The sequence below is a fragment of the Rutidosis leptorrhynchoides genome, chromosome 6, assembly GCF_046630445.1.
Source record: "Rutidosis leptorrhynchoides isolate AG116_Rl617_1_P2 chromosome 6, CSIRO_AGI_Rlap_v1, whole genome shotgun sequence".
NCBI classification, from domain to species: Eukaryota; Viridiplantae; Streptophyta; class Magnoliopsida; order Asterales; family Asteraceae; genus Rutidosis; species Rutidosis leptorrhynchoides.
In genome coordinates this window covers 317,474,488-317,496,076 of record NC_092338.1, presented here as the reverse complement: position 1 = coordinate 317,496,076, position 21,589 = coordinate 317,474,488, and the positions used below count along the sequence as shown (strand labels likewise).

General features: G+C 32.9%; 3 protein-coding genes across 3 annotated transcripts; 2 read left to right on the top strand and 1 right to left on the bottom strand.

The window, feature by feature from the left end:
• Positions 1 to 638: 638 nt before the first annotated feature.
• Positions 639 to 6,677, top strand: LOC139851519 (protein EMSY-LIKE 3-like). Its single transcript, XM_071840596.1, has 10 exons — positions 639 to 825; positions 3,157 to 3,362; positions 3,661 to 3,770; positions 4,210 to 4,402; positions 4,480 to 4,653; positions 4,737 to 4,805; positions 4,904 to 5,149; positions 5,456 to 5,524; positions 5,601 to 5,664; positions 6,368 to 6,677. Exons 1-10 carry the CDS (start codon positions 798 to 800, stop codon positions 6,478 to 6,480), a joined length of 1,272 nt encoding a protein of 423 aa, XP_071696697.1. The 5' UTR covers positions 639 to 797; the 3' UTR covers positions 6,481 to 6,677.
• Positions 6,678 to 9,248: 2,571 nt separating this feature from the next.
• On the bottom strand, positions 9,249 to 13,750 carry LOC139853306 (enoyl-[acyl-carrier-protein] reductase [NADH], chloroplastic-like). Its single transcript, XM_071842678.1, has 11 exons — positions 13,471 to 13,750; positions 13,146 to 13,255; positions 12,920 to 13,060; positions 12,775 to 12,822; positions 12,308 to 12,382; positions 11,785 to 11,896; positions 11,641 to 11,692; positions 10,717 to 10,768; positions 10,557 to 10,614; positions 10,383 to 10,481; positions 9,249 to 9,589 (listed from the first exon to the last, which is right to left on the bottom strand). The coding sequence occupies exons 1-11, from the start codon at positions 13,748 to 13,750 to the stop codon at positions 9,435 to 9,437; spliced, it is 1,182 nt and encodes a 393-aa protein (XP_071698779.1). The 3' UTR covers positions 9,249 to 9,434.
• Positions 13,751 to 14,279: 529 nt separating this feature from the next.
• Positions 14,280 to 15,605, top strand: LOC139854662 (uncharacterized). The gene is made up of 2 exons (XM_071843954.1): positions 14,280 to 14,367; positions 14,869 to 15,605. The coding sequence occupies exons 1-2, from the start codon at positions 14,280 to 14,282 to the stop codon at positions 15,603 to 15,605; spliced, it is 825 nt and encodes a 274-aa protein (XP_071700055.1).
• The last annotated feature ends 5,984 nt before the right edge of the window (positions 15,606 to 21,589 follow it).

Here is a 21,589-nt window from a genome sequence, read left to right as displayed (position 1 = left end):
CAAGTTTGGATCTTCTTTGCCGACGGATTATATAAATAAATATAATATATAAATAATTTTAGTAATTATTTAAATATTATATTATATTTATGTGCATAGTTAACTTGTAATTTTTAGTCCGTTGCGTCGAGCGTTGAGAGTTGACTCATGTCCCGGTCCCGGATTTTCGAACGTCCTTGCGTACAATTTAATATCTTGTACTTTGCGTTTTGAATCTTGTACTCTTGTAATTTTGAGACGTTTCTTATCAATAATTGGAACCTCTTTGATTGTATTTTGTACTTTTGAGCTTTTTGGTCATTTGCGTCTTCAATTCGTCGAATCTGTCTTTTGTCTTCACCTTTTATTATTTAAACGAATATCACTTGTAAATAGAACAATTGCAACTAAAAGCTTGTCTTTCTTGAGGAATAATACTATGAAATATATGTTCGTTTTTAGCATTATCAGTTGGTAAAATGAAATTTAGTTAAAAAAATTTTTAAAAAAAAGGTGAAAAGTCGGAAATGATCCTGGTTACTAGTCATAACTTTTGTCTATTAGTTAATATGTAAATGTAAATTTTACACAGAGCCTGCTTTTACTTTTTAACCATATACAACGACACCGTTTAGTCATTGTTTTCTTTGCTCCCAACTTTCAACGCTCCCGACCTCCCGGAAAACGCACCGATCACGGTGGCGCCGTTCACCGCTCCCACCTACCCCCTTATTTCAAACACACGCATAATTTGACCTGATACAAGTGTGCAATTCGTATAAGTGCGCCCAAATTGTTGATGAAATTGTCGCTCGGCAATGGAATACGCACTTTCCGACAGCAGCGGTGAGTAATTGTTCTTCAAGATTGCATCTTTTTTTATTTTATGTACACAATTTTTATGCTTCAACTATGTTATTTGTTAATATATGCACTCCCCTTCGAAATCTTGAAATAAATTAGGGTTTAGGGTTTGATTTGATAGTTGTTTGGGATTTTATGAGTTTAAGTGTATAGTATATAAAGATTCAATATTATTTGTACTAAATGCACTGAAACCCCTTTTTATAGAGCCTTCTTTTTGTGTAAATAAACCCGTAAGCCGAAATACGATGATTAGCCGTTTAAACTGAGCTGATCTGATTTTTAGTATTTAAATTTCGCAATAAGTCATAAAAAAAAAATTGCGAAACATGATCCTAGTTGGGTACTAAACAATTTCATAAAGATGTGTCCTTTTTAGCTTACCACATTTAAATCAGATAGTAGAATTAGATTGAAACATCAAGACAAGCAAACACATTTGCATGAATTAGAAAATGCGAAGTCTGGACAATTTCGGTAACATACTTGTTGCATATATTTGTATGCCTTGTTTTGAGCAATAAGGGAACATATTAATAAGGGAGTTAATTAAGTACGTACGCAATGCCTCATTGGATATATGGTCGATGAATCTACTCTATTGTTCTTCTTAAATATAAGAAAAGGAATGTATAAATGAACCTTTAGGAAACGATCAACTGTTAGGCAATTTGCATTTTCTTTCCTTTATTTGTAGTTACACAAACTAGCAATATGGCAATATTAGTATTTATCACATGTTGCTTAATATTAGATCTTAAGGATCTGTGATTGTATCTGTTTATTGTATATACACAATTAAATATCTGAATTGATGTTATTTATTTGTATTAATATTTTGTACAACACAAACCCCTTAAATGGAAATAGGCCCCACTTGAAATCTTGAATTAAATATCTATTGATAACTAAATTTTAAATTTGTTTGTCGATATTGTGATATTCTTATCTTAAGTGTTCAATGTTTTGTTACTTTTGATTTGAAGTCTGATTAGGCCATCGAGCTTAAGATTCTTGATTTTGTTTTTTTAGCTTAGTGGTTCATCTGATCGTGGTCTGGGATTTTAGGTTTTAAGTGCATGATACAAAAAGATATACTCCGTAATTATCTTTGTAGTAGAAGTATTGAAAGCCCTTCTAGTAGAGCATCCATTTAGTGAACTGAAAATCTCAAATCGTATAAATCAAGTTAAGCGTTCTATTATACTGTTAATCAATCTCCTACCGATAAAGTTAAGTGTTCTATTATACTTTCTTCTATTCAGCAAAAAATAATATTGAAGCTTTAAAATTGGTAGACATGTTTCACGAAAGCAAACATCTGAATTGTTTTGAGTCACATACTTATAGTGCATATATGGTTAGATTGTCTCTAGGACATATTTATAAGGGAGTTAAATAAATATGCATACATATGACGACCTTACTTGTACAGGATCTGCTCTATAGGCTCGTACCTCTTTATTCTTGATTCCTAAAATCATGCATGCATATGTTTGGAAGAACAAAAAAGTAAATGTATTTCCCAGTTAGGGAGTGTTTACTTGCAGCTTTAATGGTCTCTGTGTTGACTAAAATGCTTATTTGGTCATCAGGTAGCCTGTTTACTTACAACTTAAATTAATGAAATTGCTGTCTGGATGAATTATTCGCTAATGTCAAAAACCTCACTTGTATCCATATAGCTAGTGCTTTTTACAATGTTACCCTCTTCAAATTCCATCTCTATTATATCTTCTTCACCCACAATATCACTAGCAAAAATAACCCCAACAATTGAAAATTGACGTTCACAGAATATACGAACACTACATCAAACAACCGTCGATAATTACAAAATCACGAAGCTATATATCGAGTTTTTTACCTTTTGCTTTGAAATCGAGAGCTCCGGTGAGAAGATTATAGAAGAGAAGTCAAGAATAACTGCAACATTTATTGTTTCAAATATAGTTTAATTGTTTAAGGTGTGTTGTACTCCGTAGATGAGATGGTGAGATTTGGGGAAAAGATATTTAATTTTGTTAGGTGAACAAATTTATCAATGGAAGGGATTCTTTATTATTTATTTTGTTAATCATTATACTCCGCATTATATGTATATATTGTAATTGTATTATATTTGTTATTTATATTTATATTTATTAGTTACATGTAATAAAGAAGGAGGTGAATACATTATTATTAAATATTATATTGTGTGACAATGAGCGTTATACAATATTTATTTGTGTTAATAACATAATGTCAAGTAATAGATTTTAAGCTTCTGCATTTAACTGTTTTTTTTTTTCTTCCACATGATAATGACAGGAACGGATGACGATCTTCCTCCTCCACATCCGAACAAATTCCGAAGTGGGGGCCCGGGTACTGGGAACGGAAGAACAATGGCTCTCGGAAATGCACCGTTTCCTCGAGTTCAAAATGATATGGAGACTCAAATTCACCTAATAGAACAAGAAGCATATTGCTCTGTCCTGCGAGCCTTTAAAGCTCAGTCTGATGCTATCACTTGGGTAAGCCTTACACAAATATAGTCTGTTAATATTCAGCTGATTTAAAATATGGTGCTTAACGTTAGGGGTCGTTATGTAGTTTTAGCTTAATCTTATTATTTTGAAATTCATTGACAAAAGGTGTATGATTTGATGCTCTCTTGTCCAATCCAATATATTATTATAATTGACATTAAGGGAGATCAGTATAATTATTTATTATATTATCTAAAAAAATGGTGTATGAATTGATGTTCTGTTGTCTAACCTTTTTAGGACGATAAATTAAGTTTAATACCACACCATTTAATGTTAATAGGAGATGGAAACTTTGATAACGGATCTTAGGAAGGAGTTGCGAGTGTCTGATGAAGAACACAGAAAGCTTCTAGCTAGAGTTAATTCTGATGAAATCATCATGCGGATACGGTATATATTATAATTTAATACTCTACATTAATTAATAATTCACCAGCATCAATGATTTCAGTGAAGATGACGTATATAGCATTTTAAAAAGTCATTTCATATTAAATTTTGCGGAATCATTAATTATAATGCCTTCTTATTTGATAAGCTTTTTGACATTTTTTTTTGTGAAGCTTGACTCGCTTTATAATTCCTTTGTGCAAGAGACTTCTTAAACAAAAGGTCAACTGTCTCTTGCAATATTCACTCTTCATTGCCAAGTGTTTGCTTTCTATTGTTTTTCTCCTCCTTTTAGTGTATCTTGCGAATCTGATGTATAAAGTAGGATGGTTTTTTCGTTAAATAAACGTACTTTAAAAATTGTTAAGTTGGTAATTTTTCGGTAATATTATGTGTGATTATATATCAACTGCAACTGTTAATCATGTTATTATAACAGTGAATGGAGGAAGACAAACGGGATTCAACCCGGCATGGTCAATAGTCCTACAGTTTCTGCATCACATAAGAAACAGAAGACATCATCCCAGTCTGGATCTTTGGGCGGACCGCCACCAACCCTGCACCAGCCATCCTCATCAGCCTTGAGCCGTGGTGCCGGTTCAGGGTTCAGGGGAAAGAAGCCACAATCTGTAATACTGTTAGCCCACGTGTCCTCTTATTTCCATTTGTATATTGCATTATTGTAACACTCTGTATTTGAATGTAGGCATTGCAATATGCTTCGGGAAGTTTCAATGGCAGGGGTCAAATATCTAAGCCGAGTTTTGGTGATGACAACAGCAGCAGCTCTGATCCTCTAATTGGAAGGAAAGTTTGGACAAGATGGCCCGAAGATAATAACTTTTATGAAGCTGTTATAAGAGACTTTAATCCTGTTGAGGTACGTGTCGTTATCTGCTACATAAATAGTATCATATTACCTCCTTATCTTTAATTAGAATCTGATTTTTAGTATGTTTGCAGGGCCGTCATGCTCTGGTTTATGATGCTGATACAGTAAATGAGGCTTGGGAATGGGTTAATCTTAGAGAGGTTGGTGACAAATTTTTATGTCGATATGGTTTATCATCTTTCTAGTCGGCTTTTAAATTTTAGAATTTTTGTCCTTTTTCTTTTTATCTTCCTTCCAGATATCTCCAAACGATATTCGGTGGAAATGGGAGGATGTTGGGATATCTAATGGAAGTGGTCGAGGTGGATCGGGCCGTGGGATAAAAAACCCCACGGCCCGTGGTGGGACCATTGCGGGTTCTGGAAGAGGTAGAGGGATTGCAAAGGGCCAGTCTAAGAAAGAAACACCTCCGCTACAAAAAGGCGTTGTGAAGAGGCCTTTGAACAATATTGAATTACTCCACACCGACACCCTTGTTAAAGAGGTATCTCCGTTCCCCATTTCATGCCTCTTGTGGCAATTTTGACCCAAAAAAATCGTCCAAAAGTAGTTTATCAATACACAGAACCTTTTAGATTTTTGTGATTATTTTTTTGACACATAAATTATTTATAATGTAAGTTTAAACAAAATCTGGTCAGCCCTGAGCCGACCCGGTTTGATATGTGTCAGAAGTTACATGTTTTGATCCGAGTCCATATCTGCTACCCATATCACCACCTGTTTTGCCACCTTTACATCGATATCGATCTTATAGTTGAACACATTTTCCTTCTTTCACCACTAACAGATAGACAAAGTGTTCAGTTCAAGTAACGCCGATCCAATGGACATTGAGAAGGCCAGAAAGTTGCTTAAAGTAAGAACCAGTTGACTTTAGAACATTTATTAATCGACTTTTTAGTAATAATGGTTATATTTGGTGGGTAATGTAGGAGCATGAACAAGCCCTTGTGGATGCTATTGCGAAGCTTGAAGGCGTCTCAGATGGTGAAAGTGGTAATAACTGACTAAGTAATATAATATAATATCTAGTGATATATATGCGTAAACATAGATTCAGTGTTTCCATTGTACAATTGAATCATCATTACAGATTTCTGTTTCAAATATGTAAATAATCAGCCCCAGTTGGCTAAATATATTAGTAGTGTTAATATTGGATGGATCCCTATTCAACCTGCATTCTATCATCTTTTTATTCAAGTTCTCATTAAAACATTGCCGTCAAGGATAACGTATATGCTCCTAGTAGCATAGATTATGTGCGTCCAGCATAATTTTTTTGTAAACATCATTTGTATCTAAGGTTGTAAAATTTGCTACTCAGGAGTACTCGGTTGGGACTTTTTAGGGAGTACCCAGATGTTGACCAAGTTTGACTTTGACTGCAGTTTACCGAGTTTTGACTAATTTTGACCAGTTTTTGGAGTAATTTGGAGTTTTGGCTGAGTTTGACCGAGTACTCCCCGAGTAATTCCGAGTTGTGAAACACTGTTTTGTATCTTTTATCCTTTGATTATATATACCCCCCATCATATAGATTTGGTTGCAACTAATGGCCACTAAATTTACTTGAGAGATCAAAGTTGAGGTGTAGAACATGTGCAAATTTTGGGTTGTCCTGCTAGTATACTTCATGTATTCTTTCTTTCTCTTTTCATGTTCTGATATACATTTGATCTGCTGCTGTATTAAGCAGACAGGGACGACCGGGATCAATTGGCTAAAAAAAAGCATGAAAGGGGCGAGGGTTCGAATGGCAATAAGATGGCTGTAGAAGATCAAGCAAATGGAGGTCAAGGCACGCAGTAATGATGTGATGCGTACCGTATCTAACGATTCATGATTAACCAACCATCTTCGGTTTGTAATTTTATGTATCTTAGTATGAAATCAACATCTTAAATATTATTCAGTCTTCTCTGTAAGTTGTAATATTATAACTGTAAAGTGTATGTTTTGCAGTTTTAGTATAGTAGTATAACTTGTTTACAGTCCATGCTTTGGTTGACTTCTTTTTTCTTTCCTCTGACCAACTACCATGCTGAAGTTGTGAACGTGACCTGCACGTAAGTACCTGAAATTTATAATTTATAATCAAAACCAAAGATGGAACATACAGTATATTTAAAGTCTGTTTACCGAATTGTTTATCCAAAGCATATGCTAAACTGCTTATTACAAGGACTTAGCTGCTTACAAAATAAATGAACAATAGTCTACTTTTGGTTAGTGCTATAAAATAAACAGTTTTTTTTTTTTTTTTTTTTTTTTTTTTTTTTTACTGTATTTGGATTGGATTTGTGTATTTGCTATATACTCGGTATAATGTTTAGGTTTCGCTTAGCAATATACAAACTATAAACCTTGTGTTGTAGCTTGTGTGATAGTGGTATGTCTCTCTTTTAGCGAGAGGTCAGAAGTTTGACTCCCGCATTGCACACAAGGTTGTCTCTTTACCCTTGAATTCCACACCAGGGGGCCTTGCGCACATCGTGTTGTGGGGGCAGTGGGGTGGGCGGTTTTACCGCCCATGCCCTTGGATTTGGCCGGGTTTCCTCCTGGTCAGTAGTTGAGGGCGGGTTATGCAACTGGAGAGATGAACGCGTGGGTGGTTAAGTCCCCTGAATAATCTCGTCCTGTTGCTCGAAAAAAAATATACAAACTATAAGGATATTTGCAGTTAAATAAGCAATTTCAAACGCAGCTATTCATATGATGTGTAAACAGGTGATCAACATCTGAAGGTTGAGCTCGTTTATTAAACGAGGCTTAGCTTAGGCTCGAGCTCGTTTAGGTTTAGCTCGAATTGAGAATTTAACGAACAGAACTTAGTTATGTAATAAGTAGCTCGACTCATTTACATTTACATCTCTATTATTGTTAGATCTGAAAACCTGTAGTTATATATTCTATATATGCAAGTCTAAAAGCATCAAACTTGGAAGAACAATGAAAAAGAACAATAAAGAAAAGAAACAGTTTCAATCAAAATCTCATCAAAATGGATGAAGGTTTCTCTATTCGCATTACCTGATAAATCGGCCGAGTACTTTTACTCTGATGTAACGTGGCCGTTTTCAAACTTTAACCACTGGCTGGCTATCTTGTGATGCTGGATCAAAATTTCATCAACTTGGCCAAATTACAATTTCAATAATCTTGAAAGGTAGCCTTTCAATATAAATAATATAATAATGATAATAATAAAATAATAATAACAACCTTGAAAGGTAACTAATAAATCCCTAATGTGTTTCCACTCACAGATTAACAATCCATGAAATCTCTTGTGAAAAACTTAAGATTAAAGCATAATAACGGAAAGTATAATAAGACCTCAAAAAAATGATAAAAACTGCAGAATAACCTACAAAACACATATTCTGGGCTGCCCATTTTATGGTCAAAAGGTCAAATCTTTGTTTGTTACCTTTATTTGACAATCACCTGAAAAGGGGTAAAACTAGGAGAACCACAACATTTTTATTCTTTATCTTTTCATCATCATCTTGAAGATGCAAAATTCTTGTTTATAGCTTCACTACTTCCAATTATATAGTAATAAAAAATAAATAAGTATATAATTATATTTTTGGCAGACTGGTGTGTGCTCTGTGTGTGTGTGTGTGTGTTAATTAATAAAGGTGTGTGATTTATGTTGGGTGAGGTTGGCTGATGAGTGAGACCTAAGGATTAATTATAAGATATTGGGTATGAACAATTGGGCTTTATCTTTATGGTAATTGGTCTGCATAGAAACTGTGTTTGTGATGCCAATTGCCAAACAAGTTCATTTCATCAACAAGATTCATACTTGATACTTCCTAGGTAAAAAATAATAATTTAATTTTAATGAAGACTTATAACTTGTTTGAAAATAAAATAAAAATCAGGTTGTCACCAAAACTTCCAGCAAGATAATAAAGACAAAAAACTGTAGTACATTTTTTTTCTGAAATATTGAGTATGTAAAATTCTTATGTCTTGTATCTTCTCAACCTTGTTTTGTTTTTGTGTGTGTATCTAACTATATTCAATATTAGGTAGGACATTCAGGATTAAATAATAACTTTCATATTATCGTTTATATAGTTCGTGATGTGTATATTCAACTACTAATTGAAAGATTAGCATATATGTAGGGCGTCGTTTGTTTTTCAGTTTGTAAATCTTATTATGTCTTGTTTCTGCACGCTCGCAGACATTTTTACTGCAGACTGTTTGTTTTTTCTTTTTCTTTTTTTTGAAGACATAAGATAAAATAATGTCTTATTTTGTCTGCAAACTCACAGACTTAGAAATGTGTTGCTAAGGCCTGCAAAGAGAATTAAGTTATTTTGCAGAAATAAAAACAAATAGTTTCGTTATTCAGCATACAAACTTTTATGCTACATCTTCTTTACAGACATGGTCCGCAGATCTTCAGATAAAAACATTTTAAAAAGCAAACAACACCTAGATGAATGGAGAAACTATAAGAAGACAAATAGACGACAGAAAAATGATATATAAATATAAACTCACAAAAGAAATAAACACACGTTATCATAAACAAATAATCAACTTTGATAGGTGTAGCGAAAGTTAAAATTAAGGTATTTAAGGAAGTCAGGAAGAACATATTACATGATAGAACGAAATTTCACATGATGAAGTTCACATAATCATGAATCAAAGTTTACATAAACCTAAGATCTAGTTGTACAAGCCGAAACTTCAAAACTTTATTCTCAACAATACCTGTCTACCGTACGTACGTTTTGCTAATGTTTGTCTGTTGGAATGGTAAGATCATTAAACAACGGGCTGTCGACTCCAACACCCATTGCATTCAGGCCATTGTCTACATATATAAGAGCCCCCGTGATTGCAGATGCCAACGGTGATGCCAAGAATGCTGCTGTGTTCCCCACCTCATCTGTTCATTTATTTCTCATACTTCAGCAAGGTGTCGAAATGGGTTATGTAGAATAAAAAAGACAGCAGTTTTTAAGCATGCCTAAATGGGTCAAGTTGACACCAAACACTTGTATGCATGCCAAGTGGGAACACGCTCCTTACGAAATGCCATATAAGATTACAAGTTATATCATTTCTATTATAATGTTTTCTTTTATCTTAAATAAAAATAAAATGATGATTAGGATGTTTTATTCCATTAGAATTAAGAAATACACATTGGATGACTTTCGACCCATTTTCTTTTAAGCTGCATTTTAACTATTACAATTGTGTTGTAAACGGCGGCCGTCTAGGCCAACTAGTCGGTCTGGTGGGTAGCCCGTTTCACCTAACAACGTCTATTTTAGTCGGTCAACACTTAAAGTCAGGTCAAAGTTAGTCAAAGTCGGTCTAAGTCTGTCTGTGTCAGGTCTGAGTCAAGGTTGCTCAAACTTAGGTCAAAATTTCATTACTTTTTTATACTAAAATTTTGTGCCCTATGCATATGTTTGAAATGTTTACGTTTGATATATCTATGTGGAATATATATATATATATGTTAAATATATCTATTACTAAAAGTCAACGTTAGTAATCTTTCGACTTGACCCCGACTCAAAGTCCCAACCGACTCGTCTCCATCTCGTGACTTTTCCAACCTTGCTTAGAAATGAAACATCATCCTAATTGAGCAATTCATAAGTAAATGGGTTGAAATTGCCACAGCTAATATTTTCAGCAGGCAAGATCTAAGCTGTAAATCAGTTTACCTGCAAAGAGTTCTTTCTGTAGAGGAGCATTTGCGAAGGAGTAATCGATCATGGTATCTATGAACCCAATTGCCTTAGCAGCACGACTTCCCAATGGACCTGATATTTTTTTTTAAATCTACGTTACGGTTCAAGATGATTATATATAAAAGAAAATTGAAGTGATTAAATCACCTGCAGATATAGTGTTGACCCTAATTTTACGTTTCCTTCCTGCTTCAAAAGCAAGCACCTAAACAAGCATTTGTTTTAGGTCAGGCATAAAATATAACACTGGAATGGTACTAATTTCTCGGTTATTTAAAAACAAAGTTTGTTTGACACGAAAACTTACTCTTGTGTCGCTCTCAAGTGCAGCTTTTGCTGAACTCATGCCCCCACCATACCTGCGTTACATATATAGAAACACGTACACAGCTCAATACAATAAATGTGCGTAGAGGTAGCAAGATGCGGGTCAGGCGGCTTGGGTAATGGGTGGGCTGGTTTATCACATGTCATTAAGTATGGTTTGAGAATAACCGGTTACTAACTGCTTTTTTAACATATTTCTAAAAATACTTGAAGAGTTATGTATGGATACAAAAACGCTCTTTTACAATGATAACTTGAATCTTCGGATATAAACGATCTAATAGGTTGTAACTTGTAGGTTTTACGATCAGACTTTTGGCAACTTTCAACCAGTTCAATCACTTTTGCATCATTTGGCCCATTTGGCCCGGCCATTTGACTCGTTTGAGATGAACAAGACTCAAATTAGTCCATTCTAATTTAATGGACGGCTCTTATGAGTCAACAGCAAACGTCGATTTATTGGCGTCTTGACTGTCGTTTAGAGCCTAAATTGAATTCCAGGCAGGATTTAAAACCCATGGAAATTTGATTCTACCATTTTCATGGCGTCACAATTTTATTTTTAATTTTAATTTATTTTTATTATACTAATTTTTTTAAAAGAAATTTCCTACTTATTGGCCGGAGGTCCACTCGGAAGCAATCTCTTTATCCGTCGAATAGAGATAGGGATGACTTTCTCTACTTTTGAGAGAGTTTCACTCTGGGTGGAGAAATGACTTGTCTTTATTCTCGGGTAGGGGTAGGATTGTCTACATCTCACCTCCCCCATACACCATTCATGTGGTATTGGGTTTTGTTGTTGTTGTTGTAGTTGTTCTAATTTAATGGGTCGAAATGCATCTCTAGATTTGCATAATCAAAAAGTATAATTAGAAAATGAATGGAAAAGGGAACGTACCCTGGAATGATCCTCTCAGAAGCAATGTATGTAAGTGAGATCGAAGAACCACCTGCAGAAACGTAACTATCGTTAACTTTAAATACAACAGAGAAACATACACTAATTCTCTTTTATGAAATAGCACAAGAGTAAATAGCACACCAGGATTCATAATTGGGAGGAAATGTTTGAGTAAAGACACGTAGGAATAGCTTGATGCAGATACCGCAGCCAAATAGCCTTTTCTCGATGTCTCCAACAGAGGCTTTGTCACCTGATCACATATTGCATTTTCTAAGACCAATATTGTAAAAGTCACGAGTCGGGGACGAGTAGGTCGGGACCTTGGAGGGACGAGTCGTGCGTTGACCAACATTGACGTTTAGTAATATTCAAATTAAACATATATATATATTACACATAAATATACCATATACATAAAACATAAAATATACAAACACAGGTAGATATATGGCGCAAATTCTAATTTTAAATAAATATAAACTTTGACCAAACTTTGACTTTGACCCGACTTTTTAGAGTTGACCGACTTTTAAGGTGTTTTGGGCTAGTCAGGACGGCTGGTCCCCAAACCGACGTGTCGGCCAGCTTTTATAACAGTGGCTAAGACACAAAACAAATGAAGTATATCAATTTGCTGAATTCAAGTTTATGAATGACGAACCTCTGGCCCATTAGCAAGTGAGTGCACCAAAATATCAATACTGCCAAAGTCTTGCTTTACCGATTTAGCAACTTCCTGGATACAGCAAGGGAGGACTTCAACAGATCAGAGTTATATCCAAATTTATACATTACAGTAGAGGTGAACCTTTCGACCCAATTAGTTACGAATGGCAACAACTATAACAAGATAAAAGGGCAAAATAAATTTTAGGTAGCTAAAAAGGAACCGCACTAATTGGGTCGATGGTCACCCAATTGTTGAAAAATATATGATTAAAACTTATGTTTGACAGTCTAATTTAAATGGTACCTATGAAGTTACTAGTTTCGACCAGTACCAGAACCTATTATGACTCATTAGTTATAACCCAACCCACCTTTGCACTGGCACACCCAATTTGTCACCTTTACTAATATAGTGATTAATAAACTGAAATCAAAGGTATAGATAATCCTAGCAAGCACCTGAACAGTCCAATTACTTGCTCCAGCATAACGTTTATTTGCTTTAATCTGCATAAATAAATTCAAATCAACACAAATCATTGATAGGTCTGTTTGAGTATCTGAACAATTCAATATGACAAAATGTACTCCGTATACTACTAACATCTTCAGGTACATCCTCAGGGTTATCAAACACAGCATCCAATGGATAAACTTTTGTAATCTCCATTAAAGAACCATCTGGCAAGACACGTGATTGGTCAAATTTCCCACGTCGTAGACTCATTTCAAATATGTTTAAGGCCTACATCAAACAAATAATTATAGTTATACATATTAAAGCAATGAATCAGCTAAACTAACACCATAATGTTTTAGTTTTTACTTACGGGCACCCACGTCCCAACAAGAATTTCAGCACCTGCAGCAGCTAATGATTTTGCAATTGCCCAACCGTATCCATTGTCATCAGCAACACCAGCAATAAAGGCTCTTTTACCTTCGCATACAAGTTTTAAGTGATCAAATAGATAACATTGTATCAGGTCTATGCAACGACACACTACACCCAAATGTCTATATTGATAATAAAAGTTTAGGGTGCATTCAATAGTAAAAAATAAAAAACGTCTTGCATAACACATTTCATGGAAGGCTTGAAAAGTATAAATTGTGTTCAAATATGAATTTTCAATTAAACGATAATGAACAAACCTTTTAAATCAATGGACAGCTGGGATACAGATTTGCTTTCAGACGCTTGAGACATCGACTTGGTAACAAACTTTTCAAACCGCGGGCTACTGGTTTTAAAGCTTCGTTTAAAACTTAGCGTGGACGAAAAACGAGAAGAACTGGTTAGCGTAGATGACAAAATTCTCTCAGATTCATGTACACAACTTTCGATAGTAGCACCAATGCTTGTTTGCTTAAGAAATATCAATGGCCTTGATATTTTGCTTATTTGCAGTGCAGAAGCACCGATCGACATCATTTTCACTATATGCAATCTAGCAAGAAAAATTCACCTTTAGGTTGAAATTTTGCATATCATCAAAATATAGAAACTGTTCATTTGAGTGTGCTAAAAGCCTTGATAATCAGGAAACCAATTACAGCCAATGGAAATAAAATTGAGAGGTCTCAACTGAATTTTTTTTGTTAATTGAACGAATAATAATAATAAATATCATAATAATGTAACCTACCTATCTAAAGCTTTATAACACAGAAATCAAATGTAGTAACATTTTCTGCTTCTACATTTCTACAGCAATTAAGTTCAATTGTATTTTTTTAATTCATCGCATAACTTTTATAATTTGGTAAACAAAATGTGCAAATTCTGGCATGTATGTTGTATATACATATACACTTTATATAATAATATAAAGCAAAACCTGATAGAATTGTTATACTGAACAAAATTTCGGTTCAAATTGCTCACATTGAAACATCGTTAAGTGACATTAAAGTTGAATTTCAACTGTACGTAGCGATAATTTGTGTTGTAATACGTGTATATGGAGGATTATGGAAGATATGATAAGAGTAAAAGTGAGCTTACTTTACAAAAAGGAGTTTCAAATTGTGGGCAAAAGGTGGATCTGTGTGTGTTTTTCTGTGTGAGGGAGTAAGATGATTGATGGAATGGGGTTAATTTTGTAATTGGATTGTAGCTCACTATTAGGGAAGTAATTAGTCGGGATTTCAAAAGAAGTAATCGGCAATTCGGAGATTAATTGAGGATTAATTAGATTGTACTTCTTATGCATTTAAATATCAAATTTTAAAATTATATGTGTAAATATATAAGAAAATCATAAAATAAACATAAACTTTAACATAACTGTCTAAACTCATTCATTTTGCTTAAAAAATCTAAAATTCTAGAATAAATTCATGTTAAAATGTTGATCAATTTTAACTTTGACCACTTTGACCAACAAATTCGATTTTGACTCATTAACCGACGTTGATCGATTAATTAAACAAGAGCAAAGAAAAATATTATTAAGAGCAAAGAAAAAGGTGGTCTTGGTGTTGTTAGCTTTGAATCTCTCAATAAAGCGCTCATTTACAAATGGCGGTGGAGATATGTTAACTGTTCAGGGTGGCTTTGGACATCGATCATCCAAGCAATTTATGGCATCCAAACTGATGGGTTGTATCCGCAAGTGAAGAAAGGGTGTACAGGCACTTGGGCTCAAATTAATCGCTCCATTTTTTACATACATGCTCAACATCCGAATGTGTCTAACATTCTGTCAAAAAGAATCAGTAATGGCAAGAACTCACTTTTTTGGCTCGATAATTGGCTTGGTGATACCCCTTTTCGTGATAAATTTCCACGTCTCTTTGCTCTAGAGATGGACAAGTCTTGCACAGTTTTTGATAGACGTTCACATGATGGCTGGAAATGGGTTTGGCGTCGTGACATCAGACCAGGGGTAGAACTCCAGCAACTTCAAGAGTTAACGGCTGCAATTAATAGTGTTGTTTTTTCAGATGCTCTCGACTCTTGGCTATGTCAGGGACTCCCGAATGGGTTATTTTCTGTTTCTAGAATTCGGAAATTAATAGATGCTTCGCCCATGGGATGTTGGCCAACTCATTGGTGCAAGGTAATTCCTCCGAATATCAACTTTTTCATTTGGAGAGCGAGGTTAAACAGATTGCCGGACAAGTGTAGTTTGATTGATAAAGGTGTAAATTTGCAAAACGTTCTTTGCTCTTCTTGTAATAAGCATGGTGAAGATTTAACACATATATTCTTCGAATGCGATGTGGCCTCTCAAGTCTGGACGAATATCGCTTCCTGGTTGGACTTAGTTCTTCCTGTTTGGTAGTCCGTAAATGATATGTGGCAATGGATTATGACAACTCAACTCGCTCCTACGAAAGTCATTGTTCTGGAAGTGATATGCTATGCTACTCTTTGGTTCCTTTGGCGGTTTAGAAACGGATGCATTTTTGATCCTTCGAAGTTTAAAAAATGTCACATTCTAGATTTTATTGTTTCATCCTCTTTTGATTGGATTTCCTCTCGTTATAAGAAGGCTAATCTTAATTGGAATTCTTGGGTTCTATACCCTTTAATGTCTTTGTAATTTTCTAGCTGCTTGCTAGTTTTTTATTTAATTTTCTCAGCTGTTAAAAAAAAAATTTAAAAAATCAGAACGGACTACTTTTAAAAATGAGTAATCGGGAATTAATCGGGTTCTTTAACGGTGGTTGAGAGGATGGATATATAGTCATTAGTAAGTTGCTTTCACTATGAGCTATTATCTAGGTTTTTCTCCCTTCAATTTCAGTCTAAAGCTTTTAATTTCTTATATTGCTATTGTGTTATGTGTAATGAATAATGGTTTCTCATTTGTACTTGATGAGCATACTTTCGGTTAGGGTTTTTTTCCTGAGTTCACTTATAATTTTAATTTATGTTCTTCGCAACAAAAAAAATCTAAATTCAAAGTCGATATAAATCTCACTTACGGAGTGAGTAGAAAACCGGAAACCGAGCTATAAACCAAATAATCTTATACCATTTTCACCGAACTTTCATGTCATACCCCCAAATAGGGTCGGGGTTAAATATGACTTCACAATATCACAATACAAGTATATAAGCGAGAACGACTCTAAAATGAGACGTGTTATTAAAAACAATAATTTTATTGCAGTGGAAACGAAGTAATGTTTTACATAATAAACCCAAATGTAATTAATAATTGTTTAACAAATGCTAAGATATAAATATGTGGACTTCAATGCATCAGCTAGCAAGGCAACATATGGCAGCACATAAGCTAATCTTCACCTGAGACAAACATGCTTAAAAATATCAACACAATGGTTGAGTGAACATCATAGATTTACTAATCAATAAAGTTTAGACCACAAGATTTACTTTGAAACATCAAAATAATCAATATGCCATTAGTTATAATATCGAGCTAAACATTAACCCCTGACATTGTACATGTGTCGGTAATCATTATTATGTACCCCTTTGACGATCGGTCAATGGGTAGAGACGTCGCTCTCAATAGGCCTACACACAATAATTAAACTTGCAACATTTTAATTCCAGCAATTAACGATATTATGGCGGGGATTTGCATGTAAAGATACAATCATTACAAGTTAACATAAGTCTCGTGAAGTTGCATATCAAAAAGTTTAAGTATTTGTGTCTAAAGTGTAAATCAGTTAAATACAAGCATGTGTCTCACCCCAAGATTTATAAAAATCAATAAATATGTAAAACGGGGCTATGAAGTTCACCTTAGAGCAAAGAGAGTTATTCCACGAATGAAAAAATTGAACGGAAGAACGTGACCGAGATCTCAACCTAGAGATAGAATGGTTGGTCAGATATTGCCTAACAGACAAAAGTTTATAATAATAATAACTATAATAATAGTGTTGGTTTTCTAAAATAATTTCCATTTTCGGAAGGTTACTATTTATGGAAAGTTTCTATTTATAGTAACTTTCTAATTATAGAAAGTTTGGGTTATAATCTTTAACAAGACGTTGTACAACTTTACTCAAACTTAGTTGCTATCAGATAAGTCAGGAATGACCAGATGTAACCGGAGGCCCAGGACACTTGACCAGAATCTAAGTCATGGCATTCGAGATCCACAAGCTTACCCATAAATGGCAACATAGACATCATTCACTTACGACCGTAAGTAGCGGTGAAGTTCGCATGAATTGTACGTTATCTTTTGATTAACCTTCACTTTAGGTTTAGGTCATAATATATGTTGTTATTATATTATATAAGTTATATTATATATATTTATTATTAATGCATTACCCTTATTTAAAATTCTTCTTATAATCATAAGTTATAATATAATTCTTTATTAATAGTATATTACCATAGTTATTATTATTATTTATTATTAGCTTTTATTATTATATAATAACTAAAGAATCTTAATAAGTTATAATATAAGTATTTATTAATAATGTATTATCATTATTAACTTACATTATAAGCATTATACTTTATTATTTGTCTTTATAACTATTATATAGTATACTTAGTTAATTAATTAATCAATTAAATATTATGAAATTACAAGTTTATAATTGTCCATAAGTTATAACAATAATAATATTTATATAGTATATGTATTATATATGTTTATGTTAACCAAAAATTATACTAATACATGTTAATTTGATAATTAATTTATTAAATATTATATTCATAATATTTATAAACTTAGTTAATTATAAAAATTAGTAGGATAATTTATAAAAATAATTTTATCAAGTTTTTATATTTATTTCCCACTTTTATTTATATATGTTCTCGATTTATTTTAATCAAATTTAATTAGATAATAAATATTAAATCGACCTAAATAAATAATTTTATATTTTTTTACAGGTTCTATATTCTGTAAATATGTTATAAAAATTATTAAATCAAATTTTATACTGAAATATTATTTATTTAATATTTTCTACTCATTTATCCATTCTATTCGGCCTATAATTATATAAATAGGATAAATGAATTAAAAATTAATTTTATAATTTTTACATTATCTATTAATCCTAATAGTCATATTAAAATTTTATAATAACAGATTTAATACACTTTTGTATTCATTTTGTATTTCCTTCATTATTTCTCTCGGTTTAGAATAAATCACAAGTAAATTCTGTTTAAATATTATATCTGAAATGTCCCGTTCTTATTGATTAAAAACGTTCCATATTAATTGATTTCGTTGCGAGGTTTTGACCTCTATATGAGACGTTTTTCGAAGACTGCATTCATTTTTAAAACAAACCATAACCTTTATTTCATAAATAAAGGTTTAAAAAGCTTTACGTAGATTATCAAATAATGATAATCTAAAATATCCTGTTTACACACGACCATTACATAATGGTTTACAATACAAATATGTTACATCGAAATCAGTTTCTTGAATGCAGTTTTTACACAATATCATACAAACATGGACTCCAAATCTTGTCCTTATTTTAGTATGCAACAGCGGAAGCTCTTAGTATTCACCTGAGAATAAACATGCTTTAAACGTCAACAAAAATGTTGGTGAGTTATAGGTTTAACCTATATATATCAAATCGTAACAATAGACCACAAGATTTCATATTTCAATACACATCCCATACATAGAGATAAAAATCATTCATATGGTGAACACCTGGTAACCGACATTAACAAGATGCATATATAAGAATATCCCCATCATTCCGGGACACCCTTCAGATATGATATAAATTTCGAAGTACTAAAGCATCCGGTACTTTGGATGGGGTTTGTTAGGCCCAATAGATCTATCTTTAGGATTCGCGTCAATTAGGGTGTCTGTTCCCTAATTCTTAAATTACCAGACTTAATAAAAAGGGGCATATTCGATTTCGATAATTCAACCATAGAATGTAGTTTCACGTACTTGTGTCTATTTTGTAAATCATTTATAAAACCTGCATGTATTCTCATCCCAAAAATATTAGATTTTAAAAGTAGGACTATAACTCACTTTCACAGATTTTTACTTCGTCTGGAAGTAAGACTTGGCCACTGGTTGATTCACGAACCTATAACAATATATACATATATATCAAAGTATGTTCAAAATATATTTACAACACTTTTAATATATTTTGATGTTTTAAGTTTATTAAGTCAGCTGTCCTCGTTAGTAACCTACAACTAGTTGTCCACAGTTAGATGTACAGAAATAAATCGATAAATATTATCTTGAATCAATCCACGACCCAGTGTATACGTATCTCAGTATTGATCACAACTCAAACTATATATATTTTGGAATCAACCTCAACCCTGTATAGTTAACTCCAACATTCACATATAGAGTGTCTATGGTTGTTCCGAAATATATATAGATGTGTCGACATGATAGGTCGAAACATTGTATACGTGTCTATGGTATCTCAAGATTACATAATATACAATACAAGTTGATTAAGTTATGGTTGGAATAGATTTGTTACCAATTTTCACGTAGCTAAAATGAGAAAAATTATCCAATCTTGTTTTACCCATAACTTCTTCATTTTAAATCCGTTTTGAGTGAATAAAATTGCTATGGTTTCATATTGAACTCTATTTTATGAATATAAACATAAAAAGTATAGGTTTATAGTCGGAAAAATAAGTTACAAGTCATTTTTGTAAAGGTAGTCATTTCAGTCGAAAGAACGACGTCTAGATGACCATTTTAGAAAACATACTTCCACTTTGAGTTTAACCATAATTTTTGGATATAGTTTCATGTTCATAATAAAAATTATTTTCTCAGAATAACAACTTTTAAATCAAAGTTTATCATAGTTTTTAATTAACTAACCCAAAACAGCCCGCGGTGTTACTACGACGGCGTAAATCCGGTTTTACGGTGTTTTTCGTGTTTCCAGGTTTTAAATCATTAAGTTAGAATATCATATAGATATATAACATGTGTTTAGTTGATTTTAAAAGTCAAGTTAGAAGGATTAACTTTTGTTTGCGAACAAGTTTAGAATTAACTAAACTATGTTCTAGTGATTACAACTTTAAACCTTCGAATAAGATAGCTTTATATGTATGAATCTAATGATGTTATGAACATCATTACTACCTTAAGTTCCTTGGATAAACCTACTGGAAAAGAGAAAAATGGATCTAGCTTCAACGGATCCTTGGATGGCTCGAAGTTCTTGAAGCAGAATCATGACACGAAAACAAGTTCAAGTAAGATCATCACTTGAAATAAGATTGTTATAGTTATAGAAATTGAACCAAAGTTTGAATATGATTATTACCTTGTATTAGAATGATAACCTACTGTAAGAAACAAAGATTTCTTGAGGTTGGATGATCACCTTACAAGATTGGAAGTGAGCTAGCAAACTTGAAAGTATTCTTGATTTTATGTAACTAGAACTTGTAGAATTTATGAAGAACACTTAGAACTTGAAGATAGAACTTGAGAGAGATCAATTAGATGAAGAAAATTGAAGAATGAAAGTGTTTGTAGGTGTTTTTGGTCGTTGGTGTATGGATTAGATATAAAGGATATGTAATTTTGTTTTCATGTAAATAAGTCATGAATGATTACTCATATTTTTGTAATTTTATGAGATATTTCATGCTAGTTGCCAAATGATGGTTCTCACATATGTTAGGTGACTCACATGGGCTGCTAAGAGCTGATCATTGGAGTGTATATACCAATAGTACATACATCTAAAAGCTGTGTATTGTACGAGTACCAATACGGGTGCATACGAGTAGAATTGTTGATGAAACTGAACGAGGATGTAATTGTAAGCATTTTTGTTAAGTAGAAGTATTTTGATAAGTGTATTGAAGTCTTTCAAAAGTGTATAAATACATATTAAAACACTACATGTATATACATTTTAACTGAGTCGTTAAGTCATCGTTAGTCGTTACATGTAAGTGTTGTTTTGAAACCTTTAGGTTAACGATCTTGTTAAATGTTGTTAACCCAATGTTTATAATATCAAATGAGATTTTAAATTATTATATTATCATGATATTATCATGTATGAATATCTCTTAATATGATATATATACATTAAATGTCTTTACAACGATAATCGTTACATATATGTCTCGTTTAAAAATCATTAAGTTAGTAGTCTTGTTTTTACATATGTAGTTCATTGTTAATGTGATGACCTGGAAATTTCTGACTAAATTTAAACTTAATCTTTGTATGATTAACATTTCCGACACGATAAGCAAAGTCTGTAAAACTAAATCTCAAAATTTTTGAACTACTTTTATATATTTAAATACCCTTCG